General features: G+C 37.7%; 1 protein-coding gene across 2 annotated transcripts in view; it reads left to right on the forward strand.

Moving 5' to 3' along the window:
• Positions 1–342: 342 nt before the first annotated feature.
• LOC128860453 (paired box protein Pax-8-like) overlaps positions 343–17,219 on the forward strand; it is a 34,356-nt gene continuing 17,479 nt past the window's right edge. For both annotated transcript variants that reach the window (XM_054097989.1, XM_054097991.1), the window contains exon 1: positions 343–1,197. In XM_054097989.1, coding sequence (XP_053953964.1) covers positions 1,050–1,197 — 148 coding nt within the window. In that variant the 5' untranslated portion in view covers positions 343–1,049. The remainder of the gene's footprint in view (positions 1,198–17,219) is intronic.

Genomic DNA, 17,219 nt, shown 5'->3' on the forward strand with positions numbered 1-17,219 from the left:
AATTGTGTGTGTCCGCTTGACGCAGGCCGCCATTATTCTTGTGCATTCAGGTCGAAAAACCGGTGGCGAAATGTAGGCGATGGTGGTGGTGGTGGTGATGGTAACATCAATAACAAAAGGCGGGCTTAATAAGAACAATAAGTGACTGTGCTGGCGTGTAGACAGTAGTGGGTTTTGTTGTTGGCCATTTGAGCGCGTGAGCGTACAAAAGCACTCACTCAACCAACGAAGCAAATTGGCTCGAACAGGTTAACACGTTGAGGGTTGATAGAGCGCTAAGACGGCTAGCGGTGGCGCCGAGCAGGTTGAGTCCATTGGAGCAACGCTGAGCCGCCACAACTGGTTGATGCGGAATTTTGGAATTCAGTGCGCCGAGTTCGGCTTTCGTGTGTGGATCGTGTCGTTATATCAAAATGATTTAAGGTTGCTCTGAGTGCAGACGTGTCATGTGAAATCAAAGTTAACAATAATAATAAAAACAAAAACAAGAATGAAAAGACACAAACAAATTAGAGAAATGAAGTACGAGCATACAAAATAACTGAGCAAAAAGCAAGAGAAAAAAGTGATTTTCTACATAAGCTTTCTAAAAAGCGTGGGCAGCTGTGCAAATTTTTAATATAAAAGAAAAGAATTAAAATAAATAAATAAAAATAAAAAAGAAAGTTGCTAAAACTTAAAATCAAGTGCTTGAAGAAATTGCAAATAAGGGCAAAAAGCTGATAACAAATCGCAAATAATCACAAAAATTTTAAATCTAGCGCACGCTTCCTGCTTTCGCTTAATCGCACTCGTGCATATGTATTGCAGTGTATCGGTGTACGTGCGTGCGTGTGTGTAGACGCGCTACCGGCTCCAATAATTGCTACTGCATTCACATACTTGCATACTGATGTGCATAATTAGTACATTTGCAAAATTCTACATTCGAATTTTTGACGAACAACGTCAGCGTATTGCGCGGTGCAATATTTGGCAAATTTCTTTCAAAATATTTTACATACCTACACACCAAACATTTTTTTCATTGCTGCATTGCTCGCTTGGTCATGTTGATTGAACCGGGTATTAATCATAAGTTTGGACAATTAGCCGCCGCAAATACGAGCATACCAGCGCACTGGAAAATGGAACCACCAAGAATACCAGCCTTAGCGGGTACAGGTGGTGCACCCACCATACCGCCACCGTGCAATAGTAAGTTTCTGAAAATAATAAGAAAATAAGGAAAAAAGTACCTGCACTGAGTTACTGCGAAAATGAGTTTATGCCAATAGTACAATTTTTGTGAATTTATAGTACGCATTCAAATATTATTAACACTAATTATTTAAAATTCGTGAACCATACGGCTGATTTCCGACGGAATTACTTTCATGCCTTTTTATCTACTAGAAATATTTAATTCGATTATCGACGAATTCATGTCTGTTTTCTCATCAGAAAATTGAATACACCTTAATTCATTACTTTATCATTAACGACACATACAGTTGCGAGCAGAAGAATAGCAGTACCAAAAAATGTGTCGATTTTTTCAAAAAAAGTTTAATCTATGATGTGTTTAGAAAGTTTTTATTAATATTTTGAAATATTACATTATCATAAACGACATATACAGTTGCGCGCACGAAAATAGCAGTACCAAAAAATATTAGATTTTTACAAGAAATGTTTATTCTATGATGTGATTAGAAAGTTTTTATAAATATAAACACATTCGATATCGAAATCAATTCGATAAAGAAAAACAAAACATTTTATAACAAAAGATAGAAATTCTGTGCTAACCTTAAAATAGTAGGGGCCATGCAAGTAACGAAGTTTATAAAAAAATTAAAGAAAAAACTGCATTGACAAAATTTGCGGATACAAAGTAACTAATATTTAGTTGAATTTCCCAATTTTTTTAATACGGCAACGCAATGGCGGCACATTAAGTCAACCAATTGCTCACATCGCTGCTTCGGATTCTTCGGCCACGCATCGTTAACCATTTCCCCCAAGTTGTTGATTGTTACTCGATCTGGCATTGTGTGCAACTTCCTTTAAGTCCACCCACTGATTTTCTATAGGATTGGGGTCGTTGGACTGAGCTGGACATTACATAGCCTCAATTTTATTTGCGCGAAATCAATCCAAGGATTGGTCTTCCGACTCTTGTGCTTAGGTTCATTATCCTGCTGGTAGACCCATTTTATTGGCATTTCCACTCAGCAATACGGCAACATGTGATTCTGCATTATATCCACATAAATATTCGTGTCCATTATGCCTTGGCCTTTTGTGTGAGGGGTCTGCGCAATCGAAAAAAGAGAAACATCCCCAAAACATTCCTTTTGAGCTTTCATGTTTAGTCCTCCCTTGAATACATTTTCGAAAACCTTCGGTTGGGCACCTGGGCCTGGCCTTTTTTTGTTCTATTCGAGGATCCTTCTATTCGATTGATCCATAAATCAATAGAAAATTAAATTTTAGGAAGCACAGGGTGACTGATTTTCGCTGCCAGGTGTATATTTTGGTGTGGGGAGTGGCTTTTTCGTCTGGTGGGCGCTGCTAATCCAGTCTCCCATATCAGTTCTCCTCTTATTTAATTTGTAGGGCTGACTCCATGCGATTTTCCTTTGGAGCAAATTGCAATTCTGCAATCGTCTTGCAGGGAAGTTGTTTTCGTTTTCCTCCTCTTTTTCCGCCTTTTCCACAAATTTAATTGCATTTTGCACAAATTTGATGGAGTTTTGTATTTTATTTTATAATATATATTTTGTATTTCTGTGTAAGATCTTCCATCTGTTCTAAATTTCAGAAACTCATACGTTGTTCTGTGGTGTAGTGTAAACATAAGAAAGCTATGCATGACACCCACCAAAATTGAAAAATATGTACATAAATGAAAAATAAAAAACGTTCGTCTAAACCTGTGCAAAATTTTTATTAATATTTCTTGTATAGGGTTATCTAATAAGAGGTGTTATTTTGATATTCAAAGGAAAATGCTATTTTTTAATATAAATGATCGGATGTTTATTTCATTATAAAGAGGAAAGTATGCCGTAAATAGTGGAAAATAACATCAGGCAAATGACCACCACGAGCGTACAGGACAACATTCTTTTCATGAAATTTTCCATAACCGAATTGCAAAGTGGCTGCCCTATGCCCTCGATAGCCTCACGAATTCCATCTTTGAGGTCTTGTATCGACCCTGGGCTGTTAGCGTAGACCTTCTTTTTCCCGTGGCCCTGTTATTGAAAAACCCTTTAAATATATACATATGTATCTTAACGGTTGAACGCTCGAAGAACCGCAAGAACCGGTGTTAGATGAAACCCGTAATGGTCATTTATTTTTGTAAAAACTGATTTTCGTGTAATTTGTAAAAACTAATTTGTGAACGCATGATGAATCCGGTGAGGCAGTGTACGAGTATAGTGACGGCTAACAACCTTGAACAAATTCTGTAAGGTGAAAGTGTATACGGATATACTTTTATTAAAATTTTCTTAAAACTTACCGATTTTACTTACGGTTATTAATGCAAAATATCGATGGAAGATAATCTTACCCAAAACTATGATCCCTTAATTGATTTACTTATAGCCTATAGATGAACTCAAATCTGCTATATGTTTATTGTTTTAGCGTATGCTAATTTTTAGACTTGTCCTCACGCTTTTGACTTGCGCCTCGATGGTTTTGTAATAAAAAAACGTCGGCTGGGCTTAAACTGGATAGCCAAAAAAAAGGAAACTTTCACTACTTTCGTTATTGGGATCATGATCGGGTGGGACATTTTCTCGCTGTGCTTAATTTGTACATAAAACACATACCTGTGTTTTGCTTGTGTGTACATGTACCACGTTACAAATTATCATCTTACTAACCTGGGTTGGTGCGTAACTATGTAGTGTATAGCCTCTCCAACCAAACCGTCTGCGTTTGTTGACTAGCTCTTGGTCGATTCCAATAGGCCAATAATAGAAATGATATGCGGCCAATTATGTAGATTCTTAAAATGTTGCGGAAGCAGACGTTGACAAAAGGTTGCAGTTTCCGAATTAGCACAGATTTTAGCGTACAGCACCATATAGCAGCACGAATTTTACATTCGAACTGAAGATGCGAAGCTTAGTCTTGACTGATAAGAATTTTGAAGACCATAAAGAGGAAATAAAACTCAATAAAATAGGGCAAATACTAAAATTTATTTAGGAAGTTTAATCCATGGAGGTGGCACAATAATAAAATAAATTAATAATTGGTACACTTTTGTTAGGTGTTTGGCCGAGCTCCTTATCCTATTTGTGGCGTGTGCGTTGATGTTGTTTTACAAATGGAGAGACCTACAGTTTTAAGCCGACTCCACACAGGAAATGGCTTATGAGGAGCTTTTGCATGACAGAAATACATTTGGAGGCTTGCCAATACCTGCCAAGTGACGACCGACGACACTTTTTCTATCATTTCGCTGTTTCGTGCACGCAGATTTGAATCTACACAACCCCGAATAGTAGTCATGTACCAAGCCATTCGGCTACGGCGGCCGCCTTAGATCTGACGCAATAGATCTTACTTATAATAGTAGTAAAAATAGTCCCACATTTTTTTCAATAATATTTTTCGTACAGAATGAAATTTTTATCAAATTTTATAAAAATATACACTTCATTTTAAGTAGAGACTTCTCGAGTGATTTTTTTATTGCCTTTCCTCCTATACTGAATAAAAGAGTGAAGAAAAAATCCCAAACGAAGTTCGAAGAAGGACAATTCAGTTTTGGGGGAAAAGTTGACATCACGAATGCAGAAAAAAAGCGAATGTGAGGCATTTTTAAGTGAAGCGAAGTGTGAGGTTGCAATACACAAAAATATAACAATTAAAACTTTTAAATAGAAAACAATGTAAAAACTTCTAAATATGATGCAAAAAATTTGGAAAACGCGAGAGGATTTTATTAAGGCAGCAAGGAGGAGGTTAGACAACTTATAATGCGCCAAATCTTTGTATATAAGTTTATCACGATCATCATCATTAGCTTCTTTGGCAGACCTTAGCTTCCGCAGCACATTGCCTTCATTTAACTCGATCATTAGTCAGCTCCTTCCAATTGGCAACGCTCATTATCAATAGATCATTTACGACAGAATGCAGCCACCTTTCCCGCGGTCTTCCTTTGCTTCTTTTTCCCACCGGTGTTCTGTGGTACGCAATGCTAGTGCTAGTGTTTAGGCATTCTGCTAATATGACCCAGCCATCTTGACTTTTTATACTTATATATCTTACTGAATTTTCTCTTTCTACAAGTATATCAAACACTTCGTTATATCTTCTTGATACGCGCCGACTGCCATGCAGATTGGACCTTATATTCTTCCTACAGGGTCCGGCACTCGAAGTGTAACCAGACTCGCGCAGCTGAGACGTTGGCTAAATGACAGTCCAGAGTATTGTTTACAAGCGCGGAGGCATTTTGTCGAGAGTGAACGCGAAAAAAGGAAATCAGTAGTGGATTTCAAACGCAATATTTGGCGAAAAAATCACAGCCAGCGATAGTTCGTTAGCTTGATCAGCCTAAAGTAAATAAAGTTTTTGTTTATCGCACCATTACTTGTTACAATGATTATAGTAGCATCGCGAAACGTCATGGAGGTGGTCACCAAAAGACTGCAACGTCACGTAAAATGGTTCAAAGAAGCAATCAAGTTGCGAAATCCCCGACGAAGAGCTAATCAAATGGCGAAAGAACTGAAAATATCTGACCGTAGCATCCGCCACATACTGAAAAATGATCTCAAAGTCAAGCCTTACAAGATCCAAAAGGCGCGTGATCTCACACCAAAGCAGCAACGGGTCAGACTTGAGAGAGCGGAGGAGTTGCTTCGCTGGGCGGAAAGCGATGAATTTCCGAACATTGTGTTTTCTGACAAGAAAATTTTAAATTTTTTTAAATTGAGCAATTGGTAAACTCCCAAAATGAAAGGGGTTTATTTGACCGGTAAATGCGAAATATTACCGGGAAAGTATTCTGGAGGTTTTTTTGAAGTCGTGGGCAGACAAACATTTCGGTGACAGACCGTGAACGTTTCAACAGTACTGCGCACTGTCTTACAAGCTCGACTGAACCAAGAATGTCTAAAAACAACGTTCCGAGCTTCCTGAGGTCCACACAATGGCTCTTAAATTCACCAGACGCGAGTTCGATGAATTATTGTCTTTGGGCCATTTTGGAGAGCAAAGTCCGAACTAAAAGATTCACCAGTCTCGAGGCGCTGAAAAAAGCCATTGTCCGCGAGTGGGCCAAAATACCTGCAGATCACATTCGGGCAGCTTGCTTGCTTGGCCGTCTCAAGGCCATAGTCAAGGCAAAAGGTGGTCATATCGAACAAAAGTAAATTGATTCTTAATTTTGTATTATTTTCATAAATTTTTTACTTTGAATTGAATAAAAGTAATTTTCCAAACTAAATTTATGGATTTTTTAAAGGGACAGATACCTGTAATAGGCCATATTTTTCCTGATTTTCATTAAAATTATTTAAAATGAAGAAGTCTATATATTTTTTTCAAAATTGGCATACAGTTTAAAAAAAATGGAAAAAATTCGAGGAATAAAATACTTAAAAAAAAAATGAATTTTGGGTCGATTTTTCCTACTATTTTTGCTTCGAAAAAATTATTTTTTCGAAAAATTTTCAAAAGCTTCTAAATTCACATAGAAAGCAATATCATAGAAAAGATGTGTGCAAAATTTCAGGCAGATCGGTCAATCACTTTTCGAGTTATCGTGTACGTCAATTCGAAAAATATAGTTTTGAGAAAAATGCGTCTAAAGTTTGAATACATGAAAACTCCTCTCCCAGCGCTCGAACACAATGAATAGAGTCGTCACGGTTGACAATCTATAATAAAGGGTGGTTAAATTTCAAGGGCCGGTGTTATAAGAAATACTTAAATTTACGTTCTAAAATTTTTTTGACATGTTCTTAAAGGATTATATGAACATTTTATGAAAAACAAAAATTCTTTTTTCGAAATTTTACAGGTATCTGTCCCCTTAATTGGTTACACTACGAGTGTTGGACCCTGTATTTATAAATGGTATTTGTAATAAGGACATTGACGTTTTAGCGTCATTAATATTAACGTTTTTTTTTGGGAAAGAGTTTTATGATTTTTATAATCTCGTATTAAAAAAATGTGCAATAATGGAAAATAATAATTTTAGTAATATATTTTCTTCTTCGTCTTTATTTTAGAATAATATCCCGTTTTACTACATTTTTTAAATCGAAAAGAGGAAAAACAAAATACATATAAATTCAAAATAGGAAACTTAGAGCATATCAAAAAGTCATGTCTCGGTTGAGCTTGAGGTCCAAAACTCTCGCCATTGGGGGGCCCGACTGGCTTGTCTTCCAGTGCTTCCAAGTTTTTCTACCGTAACAATTTTTGCTATACGTTGATCGTCCATCTTTTGTAGTTCCATTCACTCCGCCTCTTTCTGATCCAACGGATAACATCTTGTGCGCCGCATATTTGTCGTATATCCTCATTGGAAATCAAGTCCCAGCGGGTGAATCCTGCTATAGCGAGTAGCGTGTGCATTTAAGTTCTCAGTTCTGTTTTCATATCCACTATCGTCCCAATACCACATGCATGGTTTGTATATTCTAACTTTTCCTTTGGTGATGAGGTGTTTATTGCGCCATATGGTTTCTTGCAATGGTTTCAGAGTTCAGCTCTGTATAGGATGTTATATTGGCACCCAGGTAGTTGAATTTCATAACCTACTCAATATGTGTACCGTACACTGCAACCTTGCACCTCAACGGCTGTCTTGAGATTGTTACAGATTTTGGTTTTGATGCGGATATTTTAATGTGGACGATGTCTGCCGCTTTTTTGAAGCTGTAAAGGAGTCGTTGTAAGTCGTATTATTAGATAATGAAAATGCGTCATCCGCATAGCAAATTTTTTTTATGTTTTTAGTTTGCTTTTATCTCATCTATAATTAAGTTAAAGAGAATAGGGCTCAAGCTATCACCTTCCCTTAGCCCAACGGCTACTTTGCCGACTCTTATGCTCGTTGTGTTGTTAGTGCTTAGATTTTTAATGCCTGAGATGATTCAGTTGCTTATGTTATGTTTGTGCAAAATTTCAATGACGTCTTTTAAGACGGCCAAACACCTAACAGATGCGCACACGCCTATTATTTATTTATTTTATTATTTTTGTTATTATTATTTTTTTTAATTACTTGAAGTTTTAGAAAATTGCAGCTGATTATATAGAGTACTTCCTGCTCATGTTTTTGGATGAGACCAAAATAGCTACTTCTGCGCTGTCACTAACTTAGGTGACCCTGTTTTCTGTTGTTACTTCTTCATTTACGCTAGTATGAGCTTCGTTTGAAAAGTCCGCGCAAAAATAAAAAACTACTTAAGGCTTATCTCATTTTTCATTTTTCGTCATAGTCTCCTTTTAGGTGTATACACTTCGTTCTAGTTTCTTGAGCCCCTACGCATAATAGGATTTGTCCAAATCTGAAAAATAGCCATTCGTTTCGGCAATCACCTCCTAGTTTGCATACAATCTTTTTCCCGCCAGCAATTTCTTCAAATGGGGCACAAATAGTAGACTGAGTGATCCAAATCTGGAGAATAAGGGAGATGTGATACGAGCTAATGCGTTGTCGTGACGAAAAAGGAGAATCACTCGACTTCCTCGATTCAAACGAATGCCAAACACAAAGAAATATGCCGATCTGGTTGAAACTTGGTCTGTGTTCTTCCGAGAGGTTTTACTAACTAAACATAACCCCGATATGCTTCAGTAGTGTGATCTCTCTGACTTTGCATAGACTTTTCAAATGACCCTCGTAAGTCATGTAGCGCGCAGCACAAATTTCTCCGTCTTCTGCTTTACAAATATTTATCCACTTTGAGTTATAAATGAATTTCAAAAGGATATCACTGAGTTTCAAAAATACCAACCAGCTACCTAGAATTTTATTGAGAGTGCATTGGGCCAAAAAAAAAAACGTCCTCTCAACTAAATTTTATAATACGCGAAACGCTAAACGGCTTTTTATTTGGCTAAACCTGCTTTTCAAGCTCCTCTAACAAATATTGGAAAGCGACTTTTTTAGTACTTAGTTTATACTTCTCAACTTGTAAAGACGAGACATTAATGGAAACTTTAATGAAATATGTTTTTAGTACCCTTAAGGGCAAACAATCGGAGGAAAAGGTAACAATCCTCCATCTGTGAATGACCTGCTCTATGGAAGGACAGACTGTTAACCCTGGGCAAACCGCTGCTCGAGAGTCTTTAACAACTGTCTGGCCTAGACGCCAACAACCTGATAAGGTTCCTGAACCGCACAGACTGGATATAGTTATGCCGTAAATAACTGGTAAACAATTTGGTAACGAGGATGTGGCAACAAAATGGTGCGGAAGCGCTAGTTGGATTCTGGATGAATCACCACTCTAACCAACCAACTAACCAACCCTTAAGGGCTACATTCATTCAATTGGGTTTGCTGCATTGCGAATACGCCTTCCTAAATCTTTTTGTGCCTGTGTTTGACACTCCAATTCAGCAATTTTTTTGGCCCAAAAATAATAATCTAAAGTTTTTTTGAATAACGTTTTTGGTTTTTGCTAAATAAAAAAAATAATGATTTTGAGTGATGGAAATCTGTATATGGATCTTAAAGCGCACCATTGTTTATTCACAATGGTCAAATATGATTGACGAACACCGCAATTTACAGAAATTATAAATGTTTCGATAGGTTCGATTAATTTTCGCCACCTATTTAGGTAGCTTTATTATGCATTGTTATCATACGGCGGCCGCCGTAGCCGAATGAGTTGGTACGTGATTATCATTCTGAATCCACAGAGAGAACGTAGGTTCGAATCTCGGTGAAGCAACAAAGTTAAGAAAAACAAAAACATTTTTCTAATAGCGGTCGCCCCTCGGCAGGCAATGGCAAGCCTCCGAGTGTATTTCTGCCATGAAAAAGCTCCTCATAAAAATATCTGCCGTTCGGAGTCGGCTTGAAACTGTAGGTCCCTCCATTTGTGGAACAACATCAAGACGCACGCCACAAATAGGAGAAGGAGATCGGCCAAACACCCAAAAGCGGTGCACGCGCTAATTATATATACATATATTTTATATATTTTTCCATCTTTTTCGACTTTATTCGAATCAATTTAAATTTCCACATAATTAACACCTCTTAAAACTGTCAAAAAGGCAGAAATCAGCATTTCAAAAGTTCCAATTTCCTGCTACCAATATTTCAGAGAAAAATCTTTTCCCCAGGAATTCTGAAACGGAGGATATTTTCTAGAAAAAAAGTAAATACATGAGAATACAGCTCTCTAGGAAAATTGAAAATTAGGCTGATTTTTAATTCCTTATTTTTAAATATTTACATAAAATCTTAAAAATTTGTGCGACAACAACTTTTTTTGCGGCCTCGGAATTCTGGCTTATCAAGATTTATGTTTAAGGCACAAATACCCATAATGATCTTTTAACCCCTGTATACAAAAAAAGAAGATTTATATATAATATTTATTATTAGAAAAATGGTAGGGAGCCACTATCTAACATAAGAATGGAGCATTAGGTGCAAGAAAAAAAAAAGATATTCAGACGTAATTCGTTACCAGCACAACATTTTCTTCGAGGACTATGCTCTACAGGTACTTACACTAATGCCAACAAAATAAAAAACATCATGAAATAGAAAATTAAAGCGATCAAAATGGGTGATTTTTCGTATTGGTTTCTACTACCGAGGTTTTACGAGAAATGAGTTTCTGCAAATGAAATGGGATTATAATTATTAGGGCGGGTCGATTGAAAAATCGCTCATTGCTCTGTGAAAATCGTATTCTAGGGATCAAAATAAGAAACTTTGCCGAAGGAGCCATACCTCTAAATCGAATTCTGATGTCCCCCAATTTGGGTCGAACGAAAAATCCCACTTTAGAGTGCTCCAATCGAGTCCAAATGTACGACCGACCCCCACTAACTTTGGACGGCCGATCCACCCATGCCAGTGGCACACCCCCTGGAACTCCCTTGGGGGGTTCCCTATACAATCATTTCAAAATATCACCATTTTTGGCCTTTACATGAGAAAAGAAACTAAAAAGTTCGACCCAAATTGGGGGACATCAGGATTCGTTTTAGAGGTATGGTTCCTTCGGCAAAGTTCTTATTTTGATCCCTAGAATATGATTTTCAAAGAGCAATGGGCGATTTTTTTGCCTCCCCACAAAATACACTAAAAGTTCGACCCAAATTGGGGGACGTCAGAATTCGTTTTAGAGGTATGGTTCCTTCGGCAAAGTTTCTTATTTTGATCCCTAGAATGTGATTTTCACAGAGCAATGGGCGATTTTTTTGCCTCCCCACAAATCGACCCGTCCTAATAATTATAATTTTATAATTTACCAATTTTGAAATTCATTTAGCTATCGACTTTTTATCAGACTAAAACTTTAAATTTAGTCTTTCCAATGTACTTTAGAAATATGGGATTCCTTTCGGCCACGGTTGCGCATTTTGCACTACCACTAAATTGAACTATCACAAATTTTTTAGTAGTAGCTATTGTTAAATAAGGATTTCATTATCACAAAGTCTTCAGTTTTTCAGTGCTTAATCTGTCCGCTTTTTAATATTTAGTGCACTCTACCTAAGCCTGCTTCTGACATATCTCCCTCAAAATTCTCAAGTAATATGGGAGGTGAATGCAGTTTTTCCTCACTAGATAGAGCGCATAGTAGGAACTGACTTTTAGCGGAGAGGATAGGTAGCAATATTATCGGTATGCCTTCTTGCACGCTTTGGGGAAACTGTACAAGCCCTTCAAAAAATAAACAACCTTTCGCAATTCTTTAATTAGGGATATTATTTTATCAAAGGTATTCTTCCTACCTTTTGGGCAATTTGTGAATGCCTTGCTAAGAAAATTTATTTTCTTTTGAAGCAAAAATATTAATTGACGGAATCTGTCACTCATAGCTCTTTTATAAACTCAAGCTACTTGGTCTTCACTCTGGTCCGTTAGATCTCTCCTTATCTCTAGGTTAGAACGCAAAGAGTTATTTTTGAAAATAGTACTTCCAACGTAAATCATGTTCCTCCAGGAGTTCAACAGGGCTGACGCCTTACATCGATTCTTTTCCTGCTATTTATTAACAATATTTCTACTGTCACAAAATTTTACATTCTGCCGATAATGTGAAACCACTTTTCGATCGAAGAATGATATTTACTACAAACGTACATACATACTTCTAAATTATATGGTTAGTTGGTGTAACAAAAATTATTGGCAAAAAATATTAAGAAATACAAAAAAATGTGCGTCTCATGAAGTACTGTTCAGCTTCTTATGAAATACGCGATTATAGTCTGAAATAAGTATATGTATGTCTGTTGGGTTAGGTCTTGAAATGTATATTAACATGAATGAATTTAATCTTTATAGAAGATGGCGCAAAATTAATCACCATAGTGGAAGATTTATAACTTTCGCAAATAGCCTCTTGCGTCAGTCATATTTGAAACTTGTGTATTAGGCAGCTGCAACAGCAGGCCCGTGCACAGACCTTAAATTTAGGGGGGGGTTCCAACTTTTGTTGCAGTCTGAAATAACTTTGCTTGTGTTTATAAATTTATGACACAGTACATGCTTAAGTCACAGTTTTGGATATGATGAATCATTGATTTATGATAAGGATAAATAATAATCAAAAAAAGATTGAAACTAATTTATTATAATATGCTGAATTGAACATATACATACATATACATACATATACATACATACATTTATTACTATTTGAGTGCCAATTTTTTGCATATCGATTCATGTCAAAAAATTTTTTAAAACTTCATCTGGGGGGGAGGGGTTTGCACCCTGCAAACCCTGCACTTCAAGATCACGATGAATTAGGTATATCGTTGCAGACAATCTATGGCGCGTTGGCACACATGCGCAGCATTTGTGACTGGAATCTGTGTATGATGTCAAGTTTTTACTTCGAAGCTGAGCCCCAGATTTGCACTTCGAATGCCCATATTGATTTCGGTATTGCTTTATATATGAAGAGCTTTTTGTCTAACGAAAGCGCTGATATTTAGCCAAGTACTCAATAAAGGGAACGAAGTTTTTTATTCCAAGACGCCGATCAAAATTAATGCCTAATTACTATATTTAGCGTAGTCCGTTTGGGATATCTTGCAGTTGTTAAGATGCACATGCAGATGCAAATATTCTAGCTATTACTAGAATCTGGATATGTATTTGTAACCTGTGTGTCAACTGTTAGAGGTAGGTCGGCAGTGAAAAGCGTATAAAGTACTGCTCCCATGACACTTCCCTGCGGCACACCTGCATTGATTTCATACAGATTGGTAATTTCTTTATTTAATTTAAATTGAAAATGTCGGTTTTGTAAGTATGATTTTAGCAGCAAATGAAATTATGAGGAAGATTCATTTTTAGTTTGTACAGCAGGGCCTCGTGCCATACCTTTTCAAATGCTTATGCTATGCCTAGAAAGACGACAGCACTGTATTCTCTATTTTAAAAAGCTTTACTGGCGAAATTTTACACAGAACCGACTAGAAATTTTGGTAAGGCGGTGATTACGCGCAAATAAGGCAGACCACATTCTAAATTAGCGCCTCATAAGGCAGCCAAACTAGGCCCAAGTCCCGAAAAGTATCGCCACACATCTGCCTCATTTGGCGCAGGTTCGAAAAGCCGAACTTCGGTAATACTCCGGATGCCCTTCTACAAATCAGTTAAGGACTCCAATTTATGCCTAAGTGAGACACTGCCACAGATTTTCGTGACCACAACCAAATTTGGTATTGTTCTGGCATGCCAATCTTTGTCTTGCCTAACGTGGGCCTGGTAAGGTAATAGTGAGGCGTGCCTCAGTAAGGCCTGCCTAATTCGGGCCTAACTGATTCTTCGGCATGCCTCACTGTAATTCTAGTCGGGGAGTTCATCTGCTCGACGGTGGAAGGATGTTTCCTGAATCCAAACTGATGCGTAGGGATAAGTTTTCTTTGTCCAATTATAAAGTTGAGCCGGTTCGGTAAAAGTTTTTCGAAGGCTTTCGATAAAATAGGAAGCAGACTTATTGGTCTATAAGAGGATTATGTCCGATACTTTCCATTGCACTGTCAAATTATCGCATTAAATATTACGTAGATACGTGACGAACTTAAAGCCGCAAGTAGGTAGTGCCTTCAGTACTTTGCTCATTGTGATATCGTATCCCGGTGCTTTAACACTTTGCCTTAAGTGCCTTTTATTTTCTTCCAAGGATCGGAAAATCATTTTGGAAAGGGGTTGAGAGAAACTTATATTTTTTTATCACCTTCTGAGCTTTTGCTAGGAGAGGGTTGATTTTGAACAGTATTTTTACTATTTGCCTATTCCCCATCGAAACTTTTACTAGTCGTAGAAACATACTGCCGATGATATTTATGATAAAACTGTTCACGGGACCCATTTCTAGTCCATTTTCTAGCAGAAGTTAATCTTCTTATTCCCTAACAAATATCGAGACACTTTAGACCTATTTTTTGTTTTTATTTTTAAATATTCAAGCCAAATTAAAACCTTAACGAATTATTTCGGTCCTACTGTCAAAATTTTAACTCTAATCCCATCACTTTTGATATATCGGATCCCCGTTTTATCATATAGAACGATGGATTTTATTTCTGTAGTTGAACATTTTTAGATCTCGAAAAAATCGAGGAAGTTTTAACAAAATCGGTATGTAGATGTGCAAACGATCACAAAGAAAAAACTGGTAATCAGAGAAGTTTGTGGAACTCCATCAAGATGCACACCACAAATAGGAGGAGGAGCGCGGCCAAACACCCAAAAAGGGTGTACGCGCCAATTACATATATATAATCAGAGAAGTTTAGGAAAACGCCACGTGGGGAGATGATATCCAAGCACGTCTAATCAAGTGATTTTGCTTCACATTGCATTGGAAATATTTATCAGAACGGGTATTTTTTTGTAAATCTGGCTGGTTTTAAGCCGCCCATATACCGCTTGATCTCTAGTGACAATACTGGGAGACCGATCTTTTATAGGAAATATCATAAAGCTCTCAACGCTTCTCGCCAATTTTAGCTTTGCTTGCCGCCGTTCTTTTGAAATATCATCTTCATTATCAAATTGCATTTAAGTCACTTATTTGACAGTGGACAACTGAGAGTGAGAGATGATCTATGGCTTACTTAGGTCTTTCCTCAACACACTTGGGGCACCGAAAATAATCATTATTGTAAAATTTTCGATAAAAAAAATCATAAACTTCAAGGTTGATATTATTATCGGTGTTAATGCTGGTTCCTAACTAAACGAAGTCTTTTACAACCTCGAAATCATAACTGTCATCAGTGACGTGGATGGCAACCCCCGAATGCGTCGACTGCTTGTTTGATGGCAGGAGGCACTTTGTTTTGTCCTCACTCACCATCAGACCCATTCCCTTTGCTTCTTCTACTTACAAGAAAACCTTTACAGTGTTAGTTCCTGGTTGAAAACCTGGTGTATGAAAGCTGACGAATCCAAATCTATGCTGATTACTTTTACGCTTCGCGACGGGTCATGCCTTGCTATATCTCTAAATGGCAGCTCTAATACCACAGACAAGTAATGCCAAATATTAAAGTATTCTGCTAGTTAGCTGCCTTACGTGGCGATCGCTTGTAGTTTTAAAGCGAAAATAACTTGGACTGAAACTCCGTTCACTTTATTGGTTATCGGCATTGTTACTAGACAATGAAGTCCTCATATACAAAACAATTTTTGAGTCAATATGGACGTACGGAGTCGAAATATCGGCCTCAAAATCTAACCTGGAAAAGCTAGATAGATTCCAGACTAGATAGATTCTAAATGTTATGGCAATCTAAGAAGAAATCAGCAGAATCAGTCAGCGATACAGCATCAGTCTCGGCTTGCCGCTCATTCAAATCCTCGAGCAATTAACCTTTTTAATAACAACTTTACTTCACGCATAAAAAAATGTATACCTAATGATTTTTTTTTTTTGTTTTTTTGTCGAAACAACTAGCAAGTACAACACTCGAACAACATTAAGCCTATTGTACTGAACTCGGGTTCCCTTTTTAATTTTATTTAAATCTATTTACCTCCGAAGAAATCTGAGTAGATCCTGTGGTGCCAAAGAGCCAGATGGTCGCTTCTTAAGTGCCAAAGATCTCAAGCCTGATTCGAGTGAAAGCCGGGCAGACGTATAGAAAGTGATCCGATGTCACTCTGGGCAGAGTGCACTGTCTGAGATGCTTACCTTTTCCATGTGCTTCGCCCAGTCTGGCCCGGCATCAGTCCAACCAGCTGCCTACAGTCCCTTCTGCTTTATGACAGGAGGATCTGCGACAGTCGGTCGGACATGACAGGTAACATCAGTTTTGTCCATCTGCAGCCTCTCTCAGCTTGCCAAGCTCGCTTGTGGTTTGAAGTAACTTGGCTTTGATGGCTGCAGAAGCGAGTGGCAGAACGGGCTCGGGGTCTAAGAAGTTGGCTTCAGAGTCTATCCAAGCTAAAGTGTCAGAGGTCTCGTTACCCGCGATGCCCACGTGCCCCGGGATCCATGTTAGCATCTTGATATTATGTCTACCTGCATAGTTCAGCTTTGCGTCATAGGGCTTAACTACCCTTGATGTGGTTGAGGGGCTGTCTAAGACTATGAGCGCAGCATTGCTGTCGCCGCAGTCACATACAGATCTGCCTCTACACCTGTTTTCCACAACAAAGTTCATTATTTCTTGAACAGCATACACCTCCGCCTAAAACACAGATGCATGCATTCCAAGAGCAAAGTGTAATTTTGTCCCGCTGGATTCTACGTAGACACCAGAGGCGAAACCATGCTCGGTCCAGGAGCCATCCGTGAAAATGCGATAACAGTGTTTACTAGGCTCATTTTCAGAGTTTGACCACAATTGAGTGTCTGGCAGCACCAGGCACTGTATATATTGATGGCATGGAGTCAAGAGGCATGGAGAGAATCGTTGGATCGAAGTCCATGCCTCTCTGTTGTCCTAATGAAATAATGCAAAGTTTTAAAATGTTAAATGTAAAAACGTATAAAACCAGAATTATGTAATAAACTGGG

The sequence above is a fragment of the Anastrepha ludens genome, chromosome 4, assembly GCF_028408465.1.
Source record: "Anastrepha ludens isolate Willacy chromosome 4, idAnaLude1.1, whole genome shotgun sequence".
In the NCBI taxonomy this organism is placed as follows: domain Eukaryota; kingdom Metazoa; phylum Arthropoda; class Insecta; order Diptera; family Tephritidae; genus Anastrepha; species Anastrepha ludens.